Here is a 12,026-nt window from a genome sequence, read left to right as displayed (position 1 = left end):
CTCAAATGTTGACCCAACAAGTCTAACAGAGTTGTCTGAATGAACAATTTCATATTGAACAATGTTGCTGATTTGCGAGTTCTCAGCATGCATTGCAACATGAATAAATGGTAACACTTTACAATAAGGTTCCATTTGTTAACATTAGTTAACAACATTAGTTAACATGAACTAACGATAAACAATACTTAAGCATTTATTTATCTTAGTTAATGTTAAATTCAACATATACTAATACATTTTTAAAATCAAAAGTTGAATTAGATAACATTAGTTAATGCACTGTGAACTAACATGAACCATTGTATTTTTATTAACTAGCATTAACAAAGATTAATAAATGCTGTAACAAATATATTGTTAATTGTTTATTCATGATAACTAATGCATTTACTAATGTTAACAAATGGAACCTCATTGTAAAGTGTTACCAAATAAATTAAGCAATTAGAATAAATTATGCGATTAGTGTTATTAAGCCTATTTTTTTGTTGTTTGCTGACTTTATGTGGTTATTGTTGTTTTTTGTTGCCATTGTTAGTTAATTGTTGTGTGGTGATGTTAAGAGCTCTCCTTTTAACTTCATGAGTTTTGCTGATTGTCACCATTATTGAGATTTGCTTTTGAAGGGTTGTGGTCTATTTTGTGTCTATTTCTTGTTTTGCAAGACATATCTTTCTTTAGAGGCAAAAACTGCAGTTCACTTCATATGAAAATAATTTAAAACTGTATATAAGATTGAAATGGTGACAAAATGAAAGTTCTCGTATAGTGAATTGATAATTGGCTGAGCAAGAATATAGAAGTTCTCTCAACATGAATTTTTGCATTTAGTGAACAAACAAATTCACATTGATTAAACAAAGCAATGTTACTAAGGACATTTATTAAGACAGTTGTTGAGAGAACTCAAAAATCATACTGCTTCACGTTGCCTTGATATTTAAACTTTACTCAATAATTCCTTTTTTCCAGTGTCAGGCAAGTCTTCACATTTCAAATGTACACAATTTATTCATCACAATATTTGTTGGCCGAAACAATGGTTTGATGATTTTTTATGCTAACTTGAAGATTTTCGCCATTTCATTAATTGTTGTTTCATAATTTTTACTCTTTAAATTTGGCTGAAAAACCTTTAACAGACTGTGTATCGGCAGGTTTATTGTGACTTACCCCAAATATAGTGACAAATTGCCCTGCTATGGACCTCACAAAAGGTCAACATGTGTTAAATTCTTATCTTGTTTTCCTGGGAAATAACTGGACATTTTCAATATTTTTTTTTTTTTTTTTTGCAAACAAGACTTTAAGGTGCTTGCCTTACATAAATTGACTTCCAAAATTAATCACACCCTGAGAAATATTTACTGGAGTAAAAACTATGTCTCTGGATCTGAAATTTGACCTTACAGCATCATCGACTGGTGCAAAAAAGATGACAGGCACAAAATGATCTCAAGTGGTTTATTGACCCTTGCAAAGGCGAGCTTTTGAAATTCATGAACAAAAACTCCACTTTTCACCTTTGCTGTCACTTTCCATTTTCAAATTTTTTCAAGTTTAGGTATTTTGTTCTTTTCTTAAAAAAGATAGCATATTTACACTTTGCATATTTACCATTTACAATATACAAGTAAAATGTCCCTTCATCAAGTGATGAAATAAACCCACCATTGAAATCAATGTTTAGTCATGGCAGATACTGTTGTTCTGAAACACATTCAAAAAAAAGTTAAGCTTTGATTAAATGCACACACGCATACAGCGCACATGGGTACGCGACAAATCTCATTTGCTTCAACTAAAAGAAATGCAAATCTTTTCTTTAGAATGACTCATGCAACTGTATGTGCTTCAACAATTGCAAATACAATATATCCTTCAAACAGAACACCCTACAAATGCATTGACAACTTTAACAAAAGTTAAAACCATTGGGAAGTCAACACATCAACATAATTACAGTGTTTATGCCAGTGCATATTGTCACAGGCGAAGCCATTATGATAAAGTCTGTCAATAATAATAATAATAAAAAGATCAGGCACTATGATTTCATTCCTATTGCACCTTTGAAATCTTTAAAGCTACAGTACACACTTCACTTTTCAAATGACATATATCAGTCAATAGGTTCCAAAGTCACAGCAGATGATGATGAACATCCTCTTGACCAAGGAAATTTTTCCCATCAAGTCTTCAATACTGCAATTATTTATACTGTGTAATGTACATTCACAAACACTTACATAAATAATGTTGGTCTGTCACAAAAGGACATTAAAAGCAATGATTATATTTCAAGTTCAGACCAAACTGCTGCAATTCCTCGTACATCCCTCTGAAATATTTCAGTCAGTCAACTTTTGACTAGTCTGAAAGGCTGTACAGAGCAGAGAGTTTGTGCTAACATAAAAAGAAACAAATTCATGTTAACAGGGCCCTCTAGTAAAGGCTGTATCATTGAGATGTGTTATTACACTGTTATTATATAATTACCACTATATTATATAATTAAGCCAATTCAGACATTAAACATTATGTTGCATTCATTTAATTGGCTAGACTAGATTGAACACTGCTTCTGTGAAAATATCCGTACTTCGTAAAAGCATATTTAACAGATTTTCTGCACAATTTATGGGCTTTGTATAAAGCTTAATATTACGGCCAATAAGAAGTGTCAAATCTGACCAAAATTTGACAAAAGACAAGGCTTCATTGTTTTTCAATATCTCGGCTACCATTAGCATTAAGGTTATCTCAGTGCTATTGCTAGCCTCATGAAACTCACACATCTTGAAATATCACAGAGCAAAACCACTGTGGGGTTAGGAAGACCAAATGTACAACAATAACAACACCAACAACAAAAAAGAAATTTTCTTGCTTATCCTTGAGTAGTTTTAAATTCAAAAAGCAGAGCATGAATTTTTCTCTCAGTTAAAATGCTACATTTGCCTGCAGCTAGCAAGTGCAAGGCCCATTTTCTTCCCAAGATGACAAAAGCTTGAAAAATATGACACTGCTGAATGAACTGTTCAGTGTGTGTTGGTCAGACAGAAAGAGAAAAAGATAAAGAACAGAAAGAGGTTGTCATAGCAGTCTTCATAAAATAATCTATACAAATATCATTATCATCACCAATAACAGGCACTGCTGAGTTGTCATCAGGATGATATACTGTATTAGCATAAATTAAACAAATAAATGGCAAAAGGGGATGATAGTGAGGCAACATTCACTTTTCATTGAGGCTAGTTTGTCTGGGTGGCCTGGGGGCCAACAGCAGGTCCTCAGTTGGAGGCCCAGGGCCCTTCATAGCCATACTAGCCCCAACCATAGCAGGATAACTGCGGTTTCTTCTCATCCCTGAGTTCAGCACTGGCAATCCCCCGATGGGGGAGGTCACCACAGCGTGGCCCCCGAATGGAGGCCCTGGCCTTCCAATCCCCAGCATGGGTCCTGGGGTCAGTGTTCTGGGAGCCAGGCTAAACCTCTTCACCTTGTCCACCAGTCGTAGGTTCTGCACACTAACCTCAGTCTGACACTGCGAATTAGTTCGAACCCTTTCATCTGCTTCCCGTACCTCCTTTAGAATTGAAATGGCTGGTCTTGATGCCAGGAAAGTTTCGTAGGTTGGGTCTGAAGAGTTGTAGTCTACAGGTAACACAGGACTGGTGGGTTTAGACTTGCTGGGGGAGTTTGGAGGGGTGGAGGGGAGAATGTCTGAGCCCGGGTGGGTGGGGGTGCCAGTGCATGTTGATGATGAGCCGGGGTCTGTTGGAGAGGCCGGATCCGCCCGGTCCCAGCTGAGAGGGTTATAGACAGCAGCAGATATACCTCTCTCCTGTAGGAGGCGCACTAGGCCCAGAGAGGTACTGGTGGTCTTGGTAGAGTCCCGGAGGTTGGTGAAGCTCTCTGCCAGGGTGAGGCGGCGAGGCGTGCAGGGGGTGGACACAGGGGTTGAATGCAGACTAGTGTTGGATTTCACACAATAGGCCAATGACGGACCTGATAACAGACTGAGGAAGAAAGACTTGATTAGTTGGTAATATCTGGGTGTACAAGCAACATGCCAAACCATGCATTTATTATTTAGCTGGTTAGGGTTGCACCGGCTGTGCGTAAGGTCTCGCTTAATTCGGGACGGGGCTTAGTAACAGCTGGTTAGTTTGTAACCAAGTCAGTGCTTAATTTGGTTGCACAACCATTTCACCACAAGACTTAGCTAGTAGGTCGTAAACTCTCTGTAAAGCAATGTGTAGTTGCCTAATATGACGTTTACTTTTATTGATCCAATGAGCGGCTGTCAAATTTGTAAACAGAAGTGTTGAAAAACCATGCATTTCTGTTTTGTTATGGTTGATGTTCAAACCTTTTTTGTCTCACCGTCAGCAGTAATAAATTACATTTCTATTGAAATACAATATGAATAGACATTTATTTTGTTTTAATATCCAATATATTTTTTTATTGTTACTTTGTGTCCATTTATGCACATAAATAGTCTAAGTTATAACTCACAGTATGCAGGGCTGGTGCAACTTTCAGAACATTATATACCAAAATCTTAGAGTGCTTTAAGTAATTCAATCCAAATCAAGAAATTTTTCTTCATTGGTGAAATGTGGTTCACGTGTTGGCACTTTGATTGGGATAAACGTGTTTCAGTTTTGATTTATTTTCATTTACTACTGATATACAACATACAGCGACACCAAAAACTATTCAGACACTTAAACTACACTTAAACATGTATGAATGTCATTGCAGAACATAAAGTATCAATCCAATCAGCATCTGCTAACAATTCATGCTAGTCCTTTTCTCAAAACTACCTTCAGTTTTCTAATCCATTTGTGCAATTACTTTTAACCAACTTGTTCCAAGATCATTTAAAGGAATAGTTCAGCCAAAAATGAAAATTCTCTAATTATTCACTTACCCTGATGCCATCCCAGATGTGTATGACTATCTTTCTTCAGCAGAACACAAATGAAGATTTTTAGAAGAAGATAGAGTTCTGTCAGGTCCTTATAATGCAAGTAAACAAAATACCAGCAATTTGACGGTCCAAAAGTCACATCTAGGCAGCATAAAAGTAATCCATGCGACTCCAGTCAATCAATGAATGTCTTCTGAAGCAAATCAATACGTTTGTGTAAAAAATAAACTGATAATTAAAACGTTATTAATTTTTAAAAAGCGCTTCCTACCAGCAGTTGACGCATCACGTAGCTGTGGCGAGACACAAGCAAATCAGCAAGTTCATGCTAGAATTCGGAAGCAGTGCTTATTTACAACAGAAGAATGAACATTACACAAGAGCATCAGAGCCCTGGACGGAAGCGACGAATTTAAGTTAAAAACTTTTTAATTAACGACTTGTTTCTTACACAAACCTATTGATTAGCTTCAGAAGACATTGATTGATTGACTGGAGTCGCAGAGATTACTTTTATGCTGCCTAGATGTGACTTTTGTACCGTCAAAGTGCTGGCACCCGTTTACTTGCATTATAAGGAACTGACAGAAATCTATATTTTTCTAAAAATCTTCATTTGTGTTCTGCTGAAGAAAGACAGTCATACACCTCTGGGATGGCATCAGGGTAAGTGAATAATGAGAGAATTTTCATTTTTGGGTGAACTGTTCCTTTAAGTAGGTGTTCCAAAGTGTCAAAAAACCTAATTTGGAACAGAAGATCTATTGTATTATCAGATAAAACTAAAAACAAATTCATTAAACCCTAACAAACTTCTTTTTTTTTTTTTTATGTTTTGCTTGAAAAGTGCTCATGCTTGATAATAGGCCAAAATGCTACTTGACTTTTTGTTTTTTAAATCCTTGTTATCTTGTTTTTGACATTCACCCATTTTTAAGTGTGGCTTAAAGGAATATTCCGGATTCATTACAAGTTAAGCTCAGTCGATGAAATATGTGGCATAATATTGATTACCACAAAAATTTATTTAGACTCGTCCCTCCTTTTCTTAAAAAAAGCACAAATCTGTGTTACAGTGAAGCACTTAAAATGGAAGTGAATAAGGGCCAATTTTTGAATGTTAAAATATTCAGTTTTTAAACGTTTAGTCACAAGACATAAGATGCATGTAAACATGATTCTAGTGTGATAAAATAATTTACTAACCTTTTCTGTGTAAAGTTATAGCCAATTTTACAACTTTGTTGCCAGAGGTGGGTAGTAATATGCTACATTTACCTGAGTAACTTTTTGAAAAAATGTTTACTTTTAGAGTAGGTTTAAAAGTGGGTACTTTTTACTCTCACTCAAGTAAATTTCTAATGAAATTTTTTTACTTTTACTTCTTTACAATGGGTGGCGTTCCTGTCGTTACATTACTGGGTTTAATTTTAATTAATGCGTAATTTATTTTAGAAATTATTGACTGGGACTTTTACGAGAGCGTAAATTCACAGCTGCGCGCCCTGCTGTCACAGACTGTCACTGAAGTCGTCAATGCTGCAGCATCAAACTCTTCAAACTGAAACACTTTCTTCACTCCGCACAGTGAAAAAAGAATAGTTTCGTCATGCAATGCCTTCATTTAACACCAAGACAAGCTGATATTTCAAGATTAAAATCACAGCTCCAATTTAAGGCAGCATGCTGAGGTAAATTTTGGCTCTAATCCTAATCTGGCTTTTCTGTGTAATGAGATGGTCATTTTCAGGGCATTTATGACACCAGTTTTTAAATGTACATTTTTAAATCAGTGCAGCAATATATCAGTGCGCTTTGTCCCGAGTCCTGCGTGTCATGAGCAGTATTTACGCATTTACCCGGGGGTACTAGAAACTATCGCAGCTACTTCAGGCGGATTAACTGTATAAATCCATGTAAACATCCAAGTTAAGTGTAAATCACTGCCATTCGCATTATCGACAACTGGAGCACGAACAGACAGCATTTCTGCATGTGCACAGCAAGGTGCGCAGGGCGCGTACGTCAGATGTGCGGGCCCGAGGCAATCGTATGGCGAAGAGAGTGGCTGTGTCCGCAATCGTTCACTCATTCACTATGTATTGAATGGTATTTAGTGCACTATATCTCAGCAGTAAGTGTCAACATCAAATGTACACTCGAAATTAGAGGGCATTGTCAGTAATAATGAGTGGACAAAAGTAGGGAACGAGTGGCTCACTCAGAATTCAGACACTCCTATAAAATGGCAGACACCCGAAATAGTGCACTATATAGTGGATAGGGGGCGGTTTCAGACAGTGAGTGTTCCACAACCGGGGTTGGTGCCCTACACACTAGGCTGCATATATGCATTTAGAGATGGCGGTACTGCAGTACAAAACTAATGATCGAAATACTTACGACACTGCAAACTGTAACTACACTGAAATAAGAATCCACACAGCTATGAAACAGCGAAAGAAGGCATTAATAAAGCATGATCTTGCTTTGGTTTATATTTCAGCATTATATATAATGTCCTTGTGGGATGTTTTCACTGTAATAATTACTAGAAATGTTTCCAAACCTCTCTTATTGACAAATTCATCCAGATCTGACAAGAGCCCATAAAGGGATAGTTCACCCAAAAATTACAATTCTCATTATTTACTCACCCTCATGCCACACCAGATGTGTATGACTTTCTTTCATCTGCTGAACTCAAATGAAGATTTTTAGAAGAATCTCTCAGCTCTGTAGGTCCATACAATGCAAGTGAATGAATGCCAACATTTTAAAGCTAAACAAAATCACATAAGTCAGCATGAAAGTAATCCATAAGACTCCAGTGTTTAAATCAGTATCTTCAGAAGTGATGTGACAGATGTGGATGAGAAACAGATCACTTTCACATTCTTCTTGTGTTTTTGGCAATTCATATTCTTCTCTGCATATCGCCCCCTGCTGTCTAGCAAAAAATGACAAATATTGATCTGTTTCTCTCCCACACGTATTAATTTTATGCTGCCTTTATGTGCTTTTTGGAGCATCAACATTTTGGCCTACAGAGCTAAAATATTCTTTTAAAAATCTTAATTTGTGTTCTGTAGAAGAAAGGAAGTCATACACATCAGGGATGGCATGAGGGTGAGTAAATGATGACAGAATTTTCAATTCTAGGTAAACTCTCTCTTTAAAGTGATAGCTCAGCCATAATTTAATATTCTGTCATAATTTCCTTACCCTCATGTTGTTCCAAAACAGTGTGACGCTTTGTATTATGTGGAACACAAAATATGTTAGACAGAATGTTAGGGACTGACAGTCTCAGTCACCATTCACTTTCAAAACATGAAAAAAAAAACAAAAAACACATTCACTGAAAGTAAATAGTGACTCAGGCAAACATTCTGTCTAATACCTCCTTATTGTGTTGCATGGAAGAAAGAAAGTCATATGGGTTTGGAACAACATAATGGTGAATGACAGAATTTCAATTAATAACAATAATAATAATAATAATAATAATAATTCTGTAGTACATGTTCAATGTGTATTATGTAATGAAATATAGGGGAGTAAACATCTATTATGTCATTTGTGAAAGTAACAAGTTACTCACTACTTAAGTACTCTTTTAATTGGATATTTTCTTACTCTTATTCAAGTAATTATTTATGTTAGTACTTTTACTTCTACTTGAGTAATTATTTATTTTAAGTAATTGTTCTTTTACTTGACTACAGTTTTTGACTACTCTACCCACCTCAGTTCATTGCCACGACGATGTAATGTCAACAAACCCTAAAACGACTGGAAAAATGTCAATTTAAACAACTTTACAGCTCAAATAAAATACGAGTTTTAACAGAAGATGTAATGTAATTGCTTTTATGAAATTATAAACTTAAAATTTCTGCCTTTAAACCCTCCAAAAATTGGCCAAATTCACTTCCATTGTAAGTGCCTCACTGTAACCCAGATTTGCTTTTTTTTAAAGAAAAGGAGGGAAGAGTCGAAATTAATTTTTCTGGTAATCAACATTATGCCACAAATGCTGTCGATTGAGCTTAACTTGTATTGAACCTGGAATATTCCTTTAAGTGTCCAAAATGGAGATATTGTGAGGCAAATTCTTTTCATTACAGATTAACAGTCTGTCTACATCAAACAACTGGATGTTCCAAACCTCAGAATCTATATTCCGTTACATTTGTTTGATTAGACACAGATTAGATATAAAACTAATTTTTAAATGTTTGCACAACAAACCCCCCACATGTAATTTTATTAATAGTCAGGATGTTAGCAGAACAACCAGGAGCACAGTGAATGGTAATTGTAGGATTGACTATTGTAAAATACATGGGCAAAGTGTTTTTGTCTCTGAAGGGTTCTCAACTCTTGAACATGTCAGACTGCACTCATTTTTAGTTATTAATAAACATTTGGTTTAATGCTTCTTAATATATGTTACAAGAGTTCGGAGCAACCTCAACAATTACTTTTCAATTCCCAAATGCTTGTTTTACTTTTGTTTATTTGTAGTTATTTATTTATTTTCTCAGGGGAAAAAAACCTATCTAGGGACCTGAGATGCAAATTAGCATGTGCTCTAATCGCTACCCTCACAAAAATTTAGATTTCACTGCAAATTTGCCGCAAATTCGCCACAGATAATTTTCACATGCAAATGAGCTTTGTGGCAAATTTGTGGCAAGTTAAGATTTTTTGTAAGGGTATGCTTTTGTACTGTCCCTATATAAATATATACATGAATAAATTAAAAAGATCATGGCTCTGTTAGCATTTCTAACTTCCATGCACTCTATACCAATGAAATAAACTATTTATACTACTACTACTGTGAATACATTCACACTCTTTACGCACACATATTTTTCAGTTACAAAATTCTGCACTGAAATTTTCACAGAAAAGTATCTGATTTTGATGTTAGGTTAAGAAGCTTCCAACAGAACAGTCATTAGAGTGGTTTGAGCTTGGTTAAAGAATAGCACACTTCCATACAACACACAATTCCCTATTCAGGACCAGGCTGGTCATGCTATTCCTTCTCACCCCCAAGGGGCGCTGTTTAGTGAGTGTGCTTTAAACCTGCCACCAGAACAACATGATAGAGAGCTGCCTCCTCATCTTCATCATTTGACCTGCAGAGAGCCAGTCAAACCACTTATGGCAGCTGTCAGCAGAATCCTGTCTTAACAACAACATAAGCCCTGTCCCAAATGGTGCACTTGATGTGGATTTACGGTCATTTACGGTCTCAAGGACTTCACTTGGGTCTCCATGAGACCATAGGATGTCCCAAACCTACACAACAGTCCATGTGGCATTAAGCCACCAAAGTATGTACTCGGAAGGGCTGAGGGTGGCATTTGGGACAGGACCATAGATTACATTAATCATGAATCCAGTGTTGAGAGAGAGCAGTAAATCTGTATTTACCTGGGTGTGACTCTGGTGAGTTCGTCTGAAGGATGCAGTATCCTGCAGGTAGTGAAGGTGTACGTAGAGCTGGTGTGAGACATACATTTACCAGGGAAATTAACTGGGGAGAGTGAGATAGGAGAGACTAACATCAGTATACAATGACACTCACAAACACCTAAAAAAAAAAAAAAAAAAAAAAAAAAACCACAGAGGAAGTTAAAACTGCTTCAGGTTCTGAGACTTAATGCAAGGTAATGTGGCTTACTGCAAGCTACAGCTGTGCTCAAAAAGTACCAGTAGAATTTTTTATCGTCAATCTTGTTTTTATGAAAAAACAAACAAACACATTAATTATGATTATATGTGGTCGTCTGACTTATCCTGATGCAGTTTTAAATGGATTCATACAGCAGGAGAGAACAGTGAGAAAGAGGAAAGATCAAATCATGAATTTCATTATTAGACACGAGAAAAAACAATCTGCAGAAAGAAACGTGAATGGACTTTAAGCACACAGAATGTAAGTGTGAGTGCAACAGTGTCACTTTTTCTAGAACACATTTTCAGTGCCTTTTTTTTTTTTTTTTTTTTTACCTTTTTGAGGGCATTTTTTTCTAACCATATAAATCTGGTTTATTGTCCATTTATGTGAACTGAATCAATTGACTTTAAAAGGCATTTTTACATTTCATTAATTTCAAACCCCAGATAATTTGATGCTTTCTTTGGTGTGTAAAGAACTGACAATCGTGATTTTGAATGGTGTGAATGTGGCTAGAGACGTAAGGGTATTCACTCACATGGCTGCAACTCACACTTCCCCGTTTTTTATAGCACTTGATCCTGTAAAACACAGTCTAACCTTTGGCTGGATGTTAGTTACATGCTGGGGCTTCGTGTTGGGATTGTCAGATGTGTGTTAAATGCATCCAGGGATATGTTGGTGTGTTGTACAGTTCAGGGAAAACATCACACATGGGGTGAACGCTAGCCTAAATCTCACATCTGGGGATAGGTGGGCTTGTGTGAATGGAGAGAGAGTAAATAAATAAATAGGAGACTGAGCTGAGAGCAGTCTTGAATGAACAAAAGGAATTGAGGGATGAATTTCCGGAGTGCTGAGAATGAGAATGGAGTTTAGCCAGCTTAAGTAGCTCTATATTTTCTCTTAAATAATTTATTTTCAATTTCTGCTTATACACACTGTAAATATTAAAATATATTAAAATATAAAATAGTTTGTTTTTTCACATTACAGTTATGAAAATTAGATTCTTATAACACACACACACACACACACACACACACACACACACACAAACACAGAAATAAGAATGTAATGAGAATCATTATTGAGAATTTACTGTATGATAATTACAAATAATCTCAAAAATACATCTAGGCACATTGCAGTAATTGAAGAAAAATGTCTTAATTGTCATGAAAATAATTCTAAAATGCAAATATCTCGTTTAATAAAGACTTTTTTTCTTTAAGCAAAATATTAGTTCAGATTTTCTTTTAATTTCAGGGCAAAATATTAACTGGACATGCTCTATATGAGAGTCACTTTAAAATGCTGCCATGCCCTTATCGTTTCGAATAATACACTACTGCACCACACATTACGGCATTCCTG

At 35.9% G+C, this 12,026-nt stretch overlaps 1 protein-coding gene across 5 annotated transcripts in view; it reads right to left on the bottom strand.

The window, feature by feature from the left end:
* Positions 1–1,459: 1,459 nt before the first annotated feature.
* The window catches only part of LOC127452480 (trafficking kinesin-binding protein 1-like), a 76,573-nt gene continuing 66,006 nt past the window's right edge, over positions 1,460–12,026 (bottom strand). For 4 of the 5 annotated variants that reach the window (XM_051717934.1, XM_051717931.1, XM_051717933.1 and 1 more), the window contains 2 exons: positions 10,403–10,505; positions 1,460–4,028 (listed from right to left, as the gene is read on the bottom strand). In XM_051717934.1, the coding sequence (XP_051573894.1) occupies positions 3,245–4,028; positions 10,403–10,505 (887 nt within the window). In that variant the 3' untranslated portion in view covers positions 1,460–3,244. Of the gene's footprint in view, positions 4,029–10,015; positions 10,105–10,402; positions 10,506–12,026 lie in introns of all 5 variants that reach the window. The other variant, XM_051717936.1, reaches the window with a different exon arrangement.

This window comes from Myxocyprinus asiaticus, chromosome 15 (assembly GCF_019703515.2).
Source record: "Myxocyprinus asiaticus isolate MX2 ecotype Aquarium Trade chromosome 15, UBuf_Myxa_2, whole genome shotgun sequence".
NCBI lineage: Eukaryota > Metazoa > Chordata > Actinopteri > Cypriniformes > Catostomidae > Myxocyprinus > Myxocyprinus asiaticus.
This window is presented reverse-complemented; position numbering and strand designations above follow the sequence as displayed.